The sequence below is a fragment of the Ochlerotatus camptorhynchus genome, unplaced genomic scaffold (genome assembly GCF_037179485.1).
Source record: "Ochlerotatus camptorhynchus isolate MF236.1 unplaced genomic scaffold, CSIRO-AGI_Acam_v1.1 ptg000300l, whole genome shotgun sequence".
In the NCBI taxonomy this organism is placed as follows: domain Eukaryota; kingdom Metazoa; phylum Arthropoda; class Insecta; order Diptera; family Culicidae; genus Ochlerotatus; species Ochlerotatus camptorhynchus.
In genome coordinates, this window is record NW_027040788.1 from 384119 (window position 1) to 397943 (window position 13825).

Here is a 13825-nt window from a genome sequence, read left to right on the forward strand (position 1 = left end):
AATTTAAGAGAATTCTAGAAGGAATTTAAGGTTATTCCAGGAGGACTTCATAGGGAATTTCAAAGGACTTCTAGGAGGAGTATTAAAGGAATTGCATAAGATTTTTTTATACAATTCAAGAAGAAACTTCAAGAGAGAGGAATTCCGAGAAAATTTAAAAAAAATCGGGAGTTTTCGTGAGCAAATTCCATGGAGCAAATGCATCTGAAATTTTAGAAGGAATTCCACGGCAATTTCAGAAGAAATTTAAGAGGATTATAGAAGCAATTTGGACTAATCCAGGAGGACTTGATGGAGAATTCCAAAAAAGAACTCCAACAAATTTTCAGGAGTATTGAGGAAATTACAAAAAAAAAAAAATTCAAGAATAATAGGTAGTTCCAAAATAAATACCAATGGAATTGCAGAAGGAGCATTGAGTATACTCCAGAAGAGTTTCATATAGAATTCAAGAAGAAATTTCAAGAGAGAGGAATTTTGCGTAAATATCAAAAGTAATTTAAGAGATTTCTAGAAGGCATTTTAGGTTATCCCAGGAGGACTTCATAGGGAATTCCAAAGGACTTCCAGGAGGAATATTAAAGGAATTGCATGCAATTCAAGAAGAGTCTTCAAGCGAGATGAATATTAAGAGAATTCAAGAAGTATCTTCAAGAGAGATGAATTTTAAGAGAATTTCAGAAGGAATTAGGAGATAATTAAAAAAATACGAGAGTTTTTGTTTGTCGAGAGGAAATTCCATGGAACAAATACAATTTCAAAAAAGAGGAATGAGAAGAAATTTTCCAGAAGGAATTCTGTGGAAATTCGCTCCTGGAATACTTATGTAATTCTATTAACACTTCTCATCGAATTCCTTTGGAATTCCCTATCAAGCTATGCAGCCTAAAATTTCTTCTAGAATTATCTTAGTATTAATAGAATTACATAAGTATTTTTTAGAATTCAAGAAGAAACATCAGGAGAGAGGAATTCCAAGAGAATTTAAGAAGGAATTCCGAGAGAATTTCAAAATAAATTCCAGGAGTGTTTTTTTTATGGGGCGGAAGTTCCATGAAACAAATAAATCTGAAATTTCAGAAGGAATTCCGTGGCAATTTCAGAATAAATTTCTAGAGAAGCAATTGTAGACTATTTCTGGAGGACTTCACGGGGAATTCCAAAAAGAACTCAAAATAATTCCCACGATTTGTATTTATAGAATTCAAGAATAAAGTCAAGAGAGAGGAATTCCAAGAGAATTTCAGAAGGAATTCCGAGAGAAATCCAAAATAAATTCCAGGAGTGTTCTAAACTAAGATCCATGAGAAATTTGAGAGGATTCTAGATGATACTTCTAGAAAATTCTTGAACGAATTCTGGAACCATTCCTGAAGATATTCCGAGAGGTCCAAAAGGAAATTCAAGAGAATATTAAGAACAACTGCGAGAAGACTCTTGGAGTAAATTTTGGAGTAATTTCAGAAGGGATTTCAAGGGAATGTCAGAAGATATTCCGAGAATATTTCAGAAGTAATTCCAAGAGAATTTTTACCAAATTCTAGAAAGAATTTCAAAGCAATTTCAGAACATATTCCGAATGATTTTCAAAAATGCGTTTAGTGGGTGTAGTGGTTAACATCCATACCTTTCTCGCCAAAGTCACGAGTTCAAATCTCATTCCCGGTAAAGTCATGAATGACCCAAGAGTGTTAAGGGTCACGAACAATGGATATGTTTGCGTTAAATTGTGTGTTGACCAGTGTTGGCAAAATCGACAGTAAAATGACATTTGTCCGCTCTCATACAATCTCAATATAACGCGTGATATTGGAACGAAGTATCATGCTTGATATTGATTTCACAAGCTCCTTTGATATTGCGAGACTATTCACAACGTGCAAAAATAAAGCTGAGAGTTGTCTCGACACAAAAATGATTCCGTTGCACATCGTTTCCTTAGAAAGAGAAAGCATAGTTTGCTATCTCTTTATACTGTTCACCGATGGTAGACACGAAGTGACTGCTGCCAGCCGTTATGAAAGTTTCGGTTGCGCTCGAGTGTGAAGCAAAAATCATGAAACTCAATCTCACCACAGTTTGTTGAGATTTACAGCTGGTGAGTTTTGTTAGCTTGATATTCCGAGCTGCGGTATCACAGCTTGCAAAATCAACCACAGTTGTTTGCTGGTTGACTTTTGTCGACAAAAATCAAGCTTGATCTTGGGGATTGGTGAGATTTGATTTTTTGATATTTTTCCAACACTGGTGTTGACTATAAAAATACTAACCGATCCAGAAGCAATTATGGGTAGACTCTAGAGACTCCGAGACAATTTCATTACGAGATCATCCCAAAAAGAATTTTAATACAAATGTGGAGGTTTTTTAAGGGAGTTCTAGGTGAAATTTCAGGAGAAAACCTAAACTTACGTAGACAGTTTTTTGGGATTCTTAACCCCCCTCCCGCTGCGTAGACAATTGCTCATACACAATTTTTAAAATTTGTTTGGGCCGTGGATAAAAGCCAACCCCTCACCCCCCGTTTTTTTTTTAGCTAGTTCATTTATTTACTAGGCTCAGTCGTGTGTGACACTTTGCGGAGCCAAAAATCAGTAATGCTTGAATTTACATCTGCCTACGTAGTTAATGGACAGCCCCTTAGGAATTCGGAGGAAGTTTCAGAAATAATTCCTGGAGAAATGTCAAAATGTCAAGGTAATTTAAGCCAAAATGCAAATTAAATTCCAGGAGAAATTTTATTGATTTTTTGGCAGAATTAAAGCAGTCCAAAAAATCCCAGGACTAATTCCCGGCGAATACCAAGTTCTTCTTGATATTTCCGGCAATTACTACTTAGATGATTCCAGGGAGATTCGAGAGGAATCTAGGGAATTTATAGAGATACATTCCTGATGAATTCTGCAAGAATTTTTTAAACGATACTGAAATAATTCCCTATGAATTTTAAAAGAATCTCCGAGTTGATTCTAGATGGAATTCCAATAGAACTCCAAATGAGATGAAAAAAGAATTTCAGAAGGAATTCCGAGAGATATTCTAAAATGAATTCTTAGCGAATGCCAGACAAAAATCCGAGAGAATTGCAGATTAAATTCCAAGAGAATCCCTCACGGAATTCCACCGAAATTATTTGGAACGCTCAATTGCGTTAGCTTTACGGAGCCGATATTTCATTAATTTTAGATTAACAAGAATAACTTAATACTACGTCTAGTAGGGGTGAACCGATTACTCGCGGTTTACTCGTGGTTAAAAAGGGTAACAGGAGTAGCTTGAAAAGGAAGTATCGTTGTCTTATCAGTGAGTTGACGCCAGCACTTTAGCGTTGTGCATTGGGTGTTCAACCAGCTGTCGATGGTCGGCGACGATGAGCCTCATCGAGACGAGGGGACAAGACAAACAGAAACTAGTAAGAGAAAAAACACTCAGGTATTATACTAGATATTCCCAAATAATAGGGGAATTTCGAGATATTTTATTAAGCAACGATGATAGAATAGTGGAAAGAGCTAAGCAAAATCTTCAAGTTCAATAACGAGGGGATTCCACCAATTTAAATTGATTGTGAATTTAATTCAGAATTCCGAGGAAGTTCAAGAAAGAAATCCACGAAAATTCAAGGAGTAATTCTGAGAGAATTTTCAGCAGAATTCCAAGAGACGTCTAGAAGGAACCCAAAAGCAATTTGAGAAGACATTCCGAGTGAATTGCAGATGAACTAATTCCAGGAGAAATGTCAAGGTAATTTCAGGAAAAAATCAAATACAACTCCAGAAGGAATGTTGAAGGAATTGTGGGCTGAATTCAAGAAGTGATTTCTATGGAATAAACAAAAAAAAATCAGGAGTAATTCCCGGAGAAAACCAAGTTTCTCTCGGTATTTCCCGGCAATTACTCCTTTGGGAATTCGATAGAACTCTAGGGTTTATATGGAAATACATTCTAGATAAGTTTTATGTGAAAATTTTAGAACGATACTACAGTAATTCCCAATTAAATTTAAAAGAAACTCTGAGTGAATTGTAGATGGAATGCCATTAGAATTTTAGATGGAATTTCGTGGAAATTCCTGAAGGAATTCGAAATAATTCTAAACGAAATTCTGAGAGAAGAAGAAAAACATTCGAGAGAATTGTAGAATAAATTCCCTGAAGGAATTCCGAGATTTTTTTCCATTGTAATTATTTGGAAGGCTCAATCGCGTTAGCTTTACGGAGCCAATATTTCATTGATTTTGCAACTCCGAGAGAATAATGGAAAGAGTTTTTTCTTGCTATAATTCGGTGAGGATTTTAAGAGGAATTCCAAGTATATTTAACGAAAAATTCCAAGAAAGGAGGAGAATTTCAAGCAGAACTTTAAGAGAATTCCAAAAGAAACCCAGAAGCAATTTATGAAGAAATCCAAGTAAATTTCAAATGAAATTTTCCGGGAAATTTAGAACGAAATCTAAGATATTTTTATAAGGAATTCCAAGACCATTCCAGATAAATAGTTTCAAGAAACCAGAAGCTATTTCAACGAATCGCTTAATGAATTTCGAAAGAATTCCAGGAGTAATACCGAGAAATTTCAAGAGGAATTCGGCAAGAACTGAAAACAAAATTCGGAATGAATTGTAAAAAGGATTTTGAAGGAATTTCAGAAGGAATTCCAAGAGAATTTCATATGGAATGCCAAAGGAGATTCCCAGAAAATTCGAAAAGAAATTCTGAGAGAATTTTAAATGGAAGGGATTAACGCTGAGAGAAATTCAAGAGAAAATCCAAATGAATTCTTAAAACGAATTCCAAGAGAATTGCATATGAGATTCCATGAGAATTGCAGATGAGAATTCAGAAGTAATTTTGAGGTTGCGTTTGGGTGTAAAGTAAAAATCATGAAACTCAATCTCACCATAGCTTGGTGAGATTGAGTTTCATGATTTTTACTTTACAACCAAACGCATCTGAAACTTCAAAAACGTCGCTTCGTGCCATTGGTGAAGATAAGAAAAAAAAAAATAGCATTAATATACCTTCTCTTTCAAAGAAAACGAGGTGCAACGGAATCATTTTTACGGTGATTCAACTCTTAGCTTCAATTTTACACGGTGTGAATAGTCTCACAATACCAAAGGAGCTTGTAAAATCAATATCAAGCATGATATTGTGCTCCAATATCACGCGTCACTGTCAGATAGATTAATATTTTTGCTCAGCTTTCATGTAAACAAACTTATATTTATAAATAATAAAAATGTGCATGTTTGGCCATCTATTATCCTAAAACTTTGTCTCAGACGTCATTTTGGTTGGAAGAGCTGTGCTATAATTTGTTGAAAAATATAGAATACGCCATTTTGAAAAACTATGCACGAGTAAAAATTGCCGCATTCTAGTACAAACTTGGTTTATTTCCCATAGCAAAAAAATAAGCAAAGTTTTATGGAATTCAGAGAGAGTAATGTTTAATCGATTCGTCAGTTGGCGTGGCTCATTATTTAGATTACGTAGATTTTTTCTCAAACCCACTTATCTTCTATGAAATACTGAACTTCTACGAAGCTCTCTGTAGCGCTCTGAATTAATCAGAGAGATTCTGAGATGATCAGGAAGCCAATAAAAAGAAGAAGCTGCGAAGCTTGATGAACATAATGAGAGGTTTAACGAACTACAGAATAGATTCAGTGAACTTAAAATATTTAAAAAGTGCTTAAGACAGGATCTGCGAGTCTCAGAGCTGTTAGAATTGCTTCCGAAAGGTTCAGAAAGCTTCAGAGATGAATTCCAGACCAGGACATACACCTTAATTGGTGCTCTGGCAGCTGAAGTTGTGGGCCGTAGAAGTTCAGAGAGGTTTTAGAAATTTCAGAATTATGATGGGTTTCCAAAAATAGGCAAGACTTTGCGTGTTTAGTTTACCTGGATAAAAGCACTTGCGATGACCTAAGCTACTGCCTTATGTCTGTACTCTGTACAAAGTATGCATAAATGATCAAATGTATGCATAAATTCAGACAAGTCTGTACATCTGGCATCACTGGACCCACGATCCATAATCAAGTTATCAAGTAAATTTCTAATGTGTTATAATCAATGCACAGTTCAATTTTAAGGGATAAATTATCCCGAAAAGTTTTTTTAAATTGAATTGTAGTCACTTTAACATTCGTTACTTCTCCGGGGATGAGATTTGAACTCGTGACCATTAGTAGCGTGAGAAGAATGGATGCTAACTACTAAGTCGGACCAGTCCCTACCCCGTTTAGCTGGTTAAACGCTTCTTATTGTTATTTTAAGGTCTGTATCCACAATAATCCAGACACATAAAAACTTAAGTAACATACAAATTTCGCTCTATATTTCAATTGTAGCTGTTTATTTCGGATTCATGGAATATGATTTAAAAATTCACGAAGTCGACACATAGTTATTCGGTATTTGCATAAAATTTTCGAACTTTGCACCTAACTCCATCCATTCGGGTTTGTACAGACTCCTCAGATACCGTGGTGACCGTTTTTGTCCAAATTTGTTGGATGTGTTTGATATCTTCGATTCCTTGTATCTTTCCAGAAAGCTTCCGCTTCATTAGAGCCCAATATCTCTCGATTGAACATAATTCTGGACAATTTGGCAGATTTGCGGTTTTTGGTACAATATTCACTTGATTTGCTTCGTACCACTCTATCACAGTTTTAGCATAATGACATCATGCCAAATCGGGCCATAGCAAAGGGCAATCGCTTCTGGTAAATCTCCTTGTTGATTGTGTCTGTAGTGACGAAAGATTTACTCTTTCGGCCATTTGTTGCGATTTGGAACTGTTTTTACTTTATACGACTTCAGCCCCAATCGCTGTTTTGATTTTTGGACAAAACCAGATGACATTCCTATTTTACGAGCCACCGTTCGAATAGCGAGATTTGGGTTTTCCTTCAATATCCTCTTCACCTTGCGGTCCATGATAGGATCAGCGCGCCCAATGTTTTTATCACTTCTCGCTCCGCTCCTCTGACTAAAAAAAACAAATATAGGAAAGTAGATCTGAGTAGCTACGCACTATAAGAGATTTTTATCAGGTTTAAGGAGCATTTCATCGTTTCAATATTGCAAAAACCACCTTGTAAGCAAGTGTCTACGATTAATATGAATTTCGTTGCAAAAAAAATGAATGGACTGTCTATGCAGTGAGAGGCGGCGGGGGTCTACGTAGTTCATGTACCTTTATTCGCCTTTTTCTTCTTCCTTTCCCACAATTTTGTTTCATTTTTGATTTGAGAGCAACGCTAGCTAAAAATATGGTCTCGCCAACACGCCACGTCAACCGATGTGGCCCTATTGCTGGTTGCTGATAAAAAAACAGCCATTTATGTTTGTGTTGTTCTTTTCTGTACTCTCTAGTGGATGGCGTTAAATAGGGTAAAGTGGGTAATTTCGCCACTTTACACAGATTAAAGAAGAGAAAATAAAAGTTATTTTTGGGATGATTCTACCATTAAATTCTACCTGTTTGAAAAGTAATCAGGGTTACCAGAACGCTGGCTGTATTTTCCACCATCAAAATTACTGCATATAATGTAAATTTACAGAATTTGTATTTTTTACAACAGCCTAAAACCAAAAACCGACACATTCACCCAACCATTCAACGGAGAGTTTCTTCTCTGTATACCTGCGGTGATGACGGTATGCACCATCAAGAGGCCATCTCGTCGCAGGTCAGGAATTAGCTCTTGCCGGGTAAAGAAGACGTTGTTGGTTGCACACGGCCACAATCAAACAGCAAGGGAAAAGAAAAATCTGAAACGAACAGATAGAAAGAAGCTTTCGAACACTGACTGCAAGAACTGTGAGCCACGACGACACACACAGAACAACGGGTGCAATCAACGAGCAAGATTGTGAACTCCGAACGCCACCACCATATCGCGAACAACGCTGTTATTGGCGGTGTATGCGCGAATTTAGACTGTCTGTCTGTCATTAGTGTGTGGTAATACTCGTGCGAAGTGGATTAGTTTCTTGCGGAAATATTTGCAGTGCGGATCTCTAAGCGAAAAGTTTGAAGGTTTTTCTTTTCCGTGCTGTTCTGTTGTGTTTGTGTAGTGGCAAACTAGTGGAAAATCAGCTGATTTCGAACGGCTCGCAACGATGGACGTTCATCGGCGGAGAACGAAGCGTAAGCATTTTATTACTTCCTTATATAGCGCCTGAAAATGGCAAATGTCATTCGAACGCCAGCACCCATTAAACATTTTTGAATCAGAAGAGCGTGCGATTTGTGCTATTAAAAAATGTTATTTTGGTCCTAAGAATCCAACAGTGCATTTTCCTCATCAAGATCTTTCATACATTGCATTGCAGTTAAGGGTACACACGATACATAAACACTTTTGCTTTCGTTTGTGTTTGGATACACGCTAACTTGAAAGTACCCGTTAATGGGTAGAATTCACCCAAGAAAGAGGGTGGGTAAAAATTGTATAAATGGATATCTGTATCCATAGAATCTGTAAAATTTACCCATTAAGCCATTTTTCCTCAAAATCGATGCAATTTTACTCATTAATGGGTGCTTTCAAGTTAGCGTGAACAGCAACCGAGCCAGTATACCCATGTACGGTGGTCGGGGCCAGTGGCTGAAGGCCATCATTACGATTACAATGAGAAAAACAGATATGAATGGTAGAAATAGATGGAAACATTATGTTCGCAGCGCCATCTCTACACCAACACGATACGACATATTCCGTTCAAAACAGTCACGAATGGTTGATTTTTTTTTCAAAACTTAGAAAATATTTGTTACAAACGGTAGTATTTATTTTTATCGAAATATTTTTACTGTTTTCGCTTTTAAAATCGACATTTTTGGTAAAACTATCAAGTCTCCATATACAATCATTTTAAATAGCTTTTTGTCCATAGGAAGGTATCGCCCGTATCGATTAAAACTGACAGCTTACATCAACCCATTGAATGGAAAGCAATAAATTCGTATATTCCCATTCTACCGTCGGTCAGGGTGGCAGATTTTACGATCATCTGACGCTATTAACATTCTAAATATACTTGAGCATGAGTTTTCGAGATGAATTCTCCGTCACCTGACGATGGCGACGACAATCAGTTGTAATGAAAATTCTTCGAACCCCTAAGAAACGTGCCTCGAGCGACTTGCACGTACTCTGTGATATGGATCGAATCGAACCCAGGCTGGGAATTTCATTGCTATAAAGTGATAATAATTATCTTATGTTATTACCGGCTGCCTACACGTCTGTGGGTGTGGCGTCGGTGATAGGGTGCAATAATTTATTATTGGGCTTTTGAAAAATTATATAGGGTAAATGATGACTTCGGCACCCATTAAGTGTTTTCGGCAACCAAAATTTAAACGTTTTCAGTCTATTTTCTTACCAAAACACTTCGCTGAATGTAGTGTATCAGCTTCAATCTGATTACATGTCGTAAGACTGCCCAAGTAGCAATTCAGTAACCATTAACATCCACTCTGATTAATGATGGTTTTATAACGGCAATGAACAATCCACTTAGTTTAAATATAGCATTTTAAAGTGTAAAACATTCCAGCTTAGTAATTCAGCTTTTTGCTGTTTTAAAAACCTTTTATAGTCTGGCAAGAAAGTCAAAAACTGTCTTGTTTTAAAAATAAATTTAAAACAGTTATCAATCCCTCCTTAAAACTGTTCTATAATTCAAGCATAAACGTCATTAGCAATTGTTTATTAATGTCATTATAAAATACTTTATAAACGTGTTCTATCATTATAAAAGCAACCATAAAACTATTAGGTTTTGCATTAGAGAAAAAAAGCATTTATTGTTGCTTTTTAGCCTTTTTAAAAAGCATCATTAACTCCCCAATTACTTTGTTTACAAATTGAGCTTAAAAGATGGTTCCTCATAGTTACTAAATAACAAATCTATGACAAGGAAATCTCGAAGGATAGACGAAGTAGGATGAAAAAATCAAGTCAATTTCAGATAAATTTACTTCTTTAGAAGAACCAGCACACCACCAACGACTTACCATCTGTCGGAGAAGAGTAAAGTGAGCGGGGCCCTCGAACTCATAAAACATTGTCTAAAGTTGAAAAACATACCAGCCTTCTCCAGATCTTGCGATGACAATTGAAATAACAACCGACAACAAACCACTGAAACTGTTAGTTGGCGGAGATCAGCTTGTTTCCGATCCAAAGCAGCGATTTTATTCGGCGAAAGACTCTTCGAAAATTTTATTCAACCGTACATCTCTGTATCATTGGATGGTGCACTTCTGTAACCATCCGGAAGAAGGGGATCTTTTTCGGGAACGATTGCGCTTCCAGCTGTTCGAAATGCGAAATGTTGTAAAACAGTATCGCAAACTATCTGAGTAACTGCTCACAATCCATCGGGAGAAAACCGCCTGGAAGAATCCTGGATCTCACAGCGCAACTATCGAAAGATAAACAAACTTTGACGTTTAACTTTCTGCAGGCAACTTTGCCTCCATAAATGCTGCCATTAATCTGAATGGTTCAGGATCATGGAAAATGGCTTTAGATAAATACAATTCAGCCTGCAAGTTTTCTTCATAAAAGCCATTTTAAAACCTTATTAATTTGTTAAGGAATTCTTGAAAGCAAAACAACTTTTTCACAAATGACCCATGAAAATCAACTTTTATGCCACCGCCATGTTACAATTAGTTTGCTTATTTTTTTACAATCTTCGATTTTCAATCTATGTTGCCTTGGATATAACTATATTTTGGTAAATTTAGCAATGAGCAAACATTTAAATACGAAAATCATTTAAAAAAATGTCGGCCAAGCTCGATCTGAAGAATATATTTTTTTTTTTCAATGTTAAATAATTGGTCAAATCGACGTTTTACGAGGGTGGACTTAATTTTCTCGATGTTTTCACGTACATTTCACATAAAATTGAATATGGCACTTAAAACTAGGTCACTTAATGAGAACTATTGTAATAAATTTGGATATTCAACAATATTTTTATACCATCAGTTTCTATTTTAATTATTTTGATAAGATCGGATTCATAAATCCTTTTCTATCTTGATTGATGCTTTCCTAGTGGATTCAGCATGCGGCTAGGGGAAATGGCTCGAAAAGGGTTTTTATTGTTGTTAAATAGCTTTTATTGTAGCTTTCAAATGGTTCTGAATGCGTTCGTCATACAACCTTTTGCAGTAAATCAATCTTGACGAGTTTCGAGAATACACCCTTCAGAACCTTCTCCAGGGTGGGCCAACTAGACATATTCTAGTCTTAATGAGGTTTTGGTGGATGCATTAATGACAAAATAGCCTTGACCAGGGTTTTATGAATGTTGTTTTATGGTTGCTTTGTAGTATTTCATAAAACTTAAAATGTTACTTGGGTGAGCATCCCTGTTATGTAAGTTTTTTTTCTCCAAATGACATATACGCAATACAAAATACGGCTAATTTCGAGTGGCCGATAATAGAACACTTGGTTAACACGCAGTTCAAATGGAAAGGTTGCCGAAGAAAAAGAGGTTGCTGACAATAGTCACACCCACCTGAGTAGTTTGAAGCGTTGTAAAAACATTTTCGTTCCAAAACGTTTTGGACAATTCTGTCGATTGGCATTGATAGAATAACAAGCAGCAACTGTATCTACATGCAAATATGTGACAAATCTGAATAGGTTAACGTTTCAATTCAATTCAGCAACAACGGGTCTGACAGTGTGAATTTTCATTCTCTCGCATAGCTACTTTTTTAAATAATTTATTAAAGTGATTTTTAGCCGAGGGCTAGTTCATCACATACGTTTAGCAACTGGAACAGCTAGTATAACGCCACTCATCAGTATGAAAATGAAAGAGTTTACTTATTTGCATTGCCAGACCTATGGTGTGTGTGATTGATTACTAGCAACATTTACCACGGCAAGTAGTTGAGTTTTGTTGCGATATTTAAGTAAAATTATACGAAAAATCACGTCTGCATATCTGTTGCAATACGGGAACTGAAATGACTAACCTAATTGACCAGAAGTGCTCAAAACTATTGAATTCCCCTTCAAGTGTGATCTTGGGAGTTCCTCGTAAAGTTCAAAGATTATCTCATTAAGGGCAAGGTTCACGGAATGCATCACTGGCACTAATCTCGCCGTCCAGAAGTCATATTGTCGGTCAAGTTGGACACCGGAAAACTAGAGTCGGTGTATAATGAGTCACACCAAGAGAAAAACAGTTGAACTCGCATCACGGTTTTCGAAGGATTCCCTTTCTTTTCACTTGGCAACAGAGGACTTCTACATCAACTTCAAATGACTTCTAGCGAGAGAAAAAATATTGCGACGGTAGTAAATCATTATATCAGTGATTTTGTCAAATTATCTTAACAAAAAATAGTAGAAATTCTCATTACTAATCATCACCGACCGTATCCCATGACAATTTAACGCTCACTGTGTGTTTATGCTCATTTCTTCGATTATATAATTTATATACTTTATATTTTATTGCAATACCTTTCGTGGACCTTTCATAGCATCGTAATGTTTATTTACTTTGCACGATAGGTAGCCCGTTTGACAGTTCAATAGGTAGACTTGGCTTCACTCTTGGCGTGACTCATTATACACCGACTCTACGGAAAACCATTTCGGCTTGGTGATACCACAGACAAACAGACGTAACACTTTGAAAAAGTTTTTCTTGAAAACATAATATGTATCTCAAAACATAGGACCTCAGTAACGACATCTCTAGGGCTTCTCGCGGAAAACAAGCTTGCTCGCTAACTCGCAAACAATATTGCATAAAAGTTCTATAAAGAGTATAGAAACGTCAAAGTTATCCGATGCCAGCGCTGCGGCGAGTAGTTCGCGGAACTGATAATATTCTAATCAACCGTTAAATGCGTGAACGAAGATACACAATGAACTGTTACGTCTGTTTGTCTGTGGTAATACCATAGAGGTAAGACCCGAAGGTCCCGAAGAAACGTGCTTAACTTTTTGGCTCAGCTCTGGTACTCTCTTCGGTCCCAAGCTAATCGATGCACCCCTCGAAACATCAAAATCAACGAACCCCTAATTTTATCTGTCAAATTTTCATGCGAATCAAAACAAACATGGTGTAGTACTATAATTTCGACTAGAATGGGGTTCGTTAATCGCTTTGCTTGGGACCAATAGGCAAGTCAAGTAGTTAGCCAATTTTAAATCATTAGTTTCCACCGGTTGGTAATACCGTGCCTTTACTGATTAGGCTATCTGAGGTCCCTAGAGTATTGAGGTTCATGGGATACTATTTACACCCAAAAACTTAACTTGGTAGATTTCCATTCAATTCTACTTTGCATCAATTAGTTGTACAAGATCTGTGAAATTTGGGTTCTAGAACGATACATTCTTTAGCACTCTTGAATGAGTAGCGTGTAAATAAGAATCGTTTCATAAATGTTTTAATCCATTGTAACGATTAAACGAATGTAACGAAACTTTTGTGTGTGTCCCCTGTACACTGTAAGAATTTCCTGTAGAATATTTTCGCAATCTACTCTTCAGTTTTAGTAGTAAACGCGATTAATTTTCGCCTCTATTTATGATCGTGTGCTCTCAAATTTCAAACAAATTTACTGCAACTTTTTTAACAAAATCAAAAAAATATGATTATTTAAAAATTGCTGCATGAGCCCTAAGTGAATCGCGTAATAACAGAATTGAGTGTATGCCGAATAAATGTACAGCTATCTAAGTATTGTTTTAATTTTCCCATGGATTGTCCATCCAATTATGCTCAGAATGTCATTATAGGGTGTCCCAGAA

General features: G+C 36.4%; 1 protein-coding gene across 4 annotated transcripts in view; it reads left to right on the forward strand.

Annotated features, from left to right (window-relative positions):
- The window catches only part of LOC135706986 (solute carrier family 41 member 1), a 174363-nt gene that overhangs the window by 100281 nt on the left and 60257 nt on the right, over positions 1 to 13825 (forward strand). The window contains exon 1 of one of the 4 annotated variants that reach the window (XM_065228695.1): positions 7995 to 8166. The exons of the other annotated variants lie outside the window; for them this stretch is intronic. Coding sequence (XP_065084767.1) covers positions 8139 to 8166 — 28 coding nt within the window. The 5' untranslated portion in view covers positions 7995 to 8138. Of the gene's footprint in view, positions 1 to 7994; positions 8167 to 13825 lie in introns of those variants that run through there. 4 annotated transcript variants of the gene reach the window in all.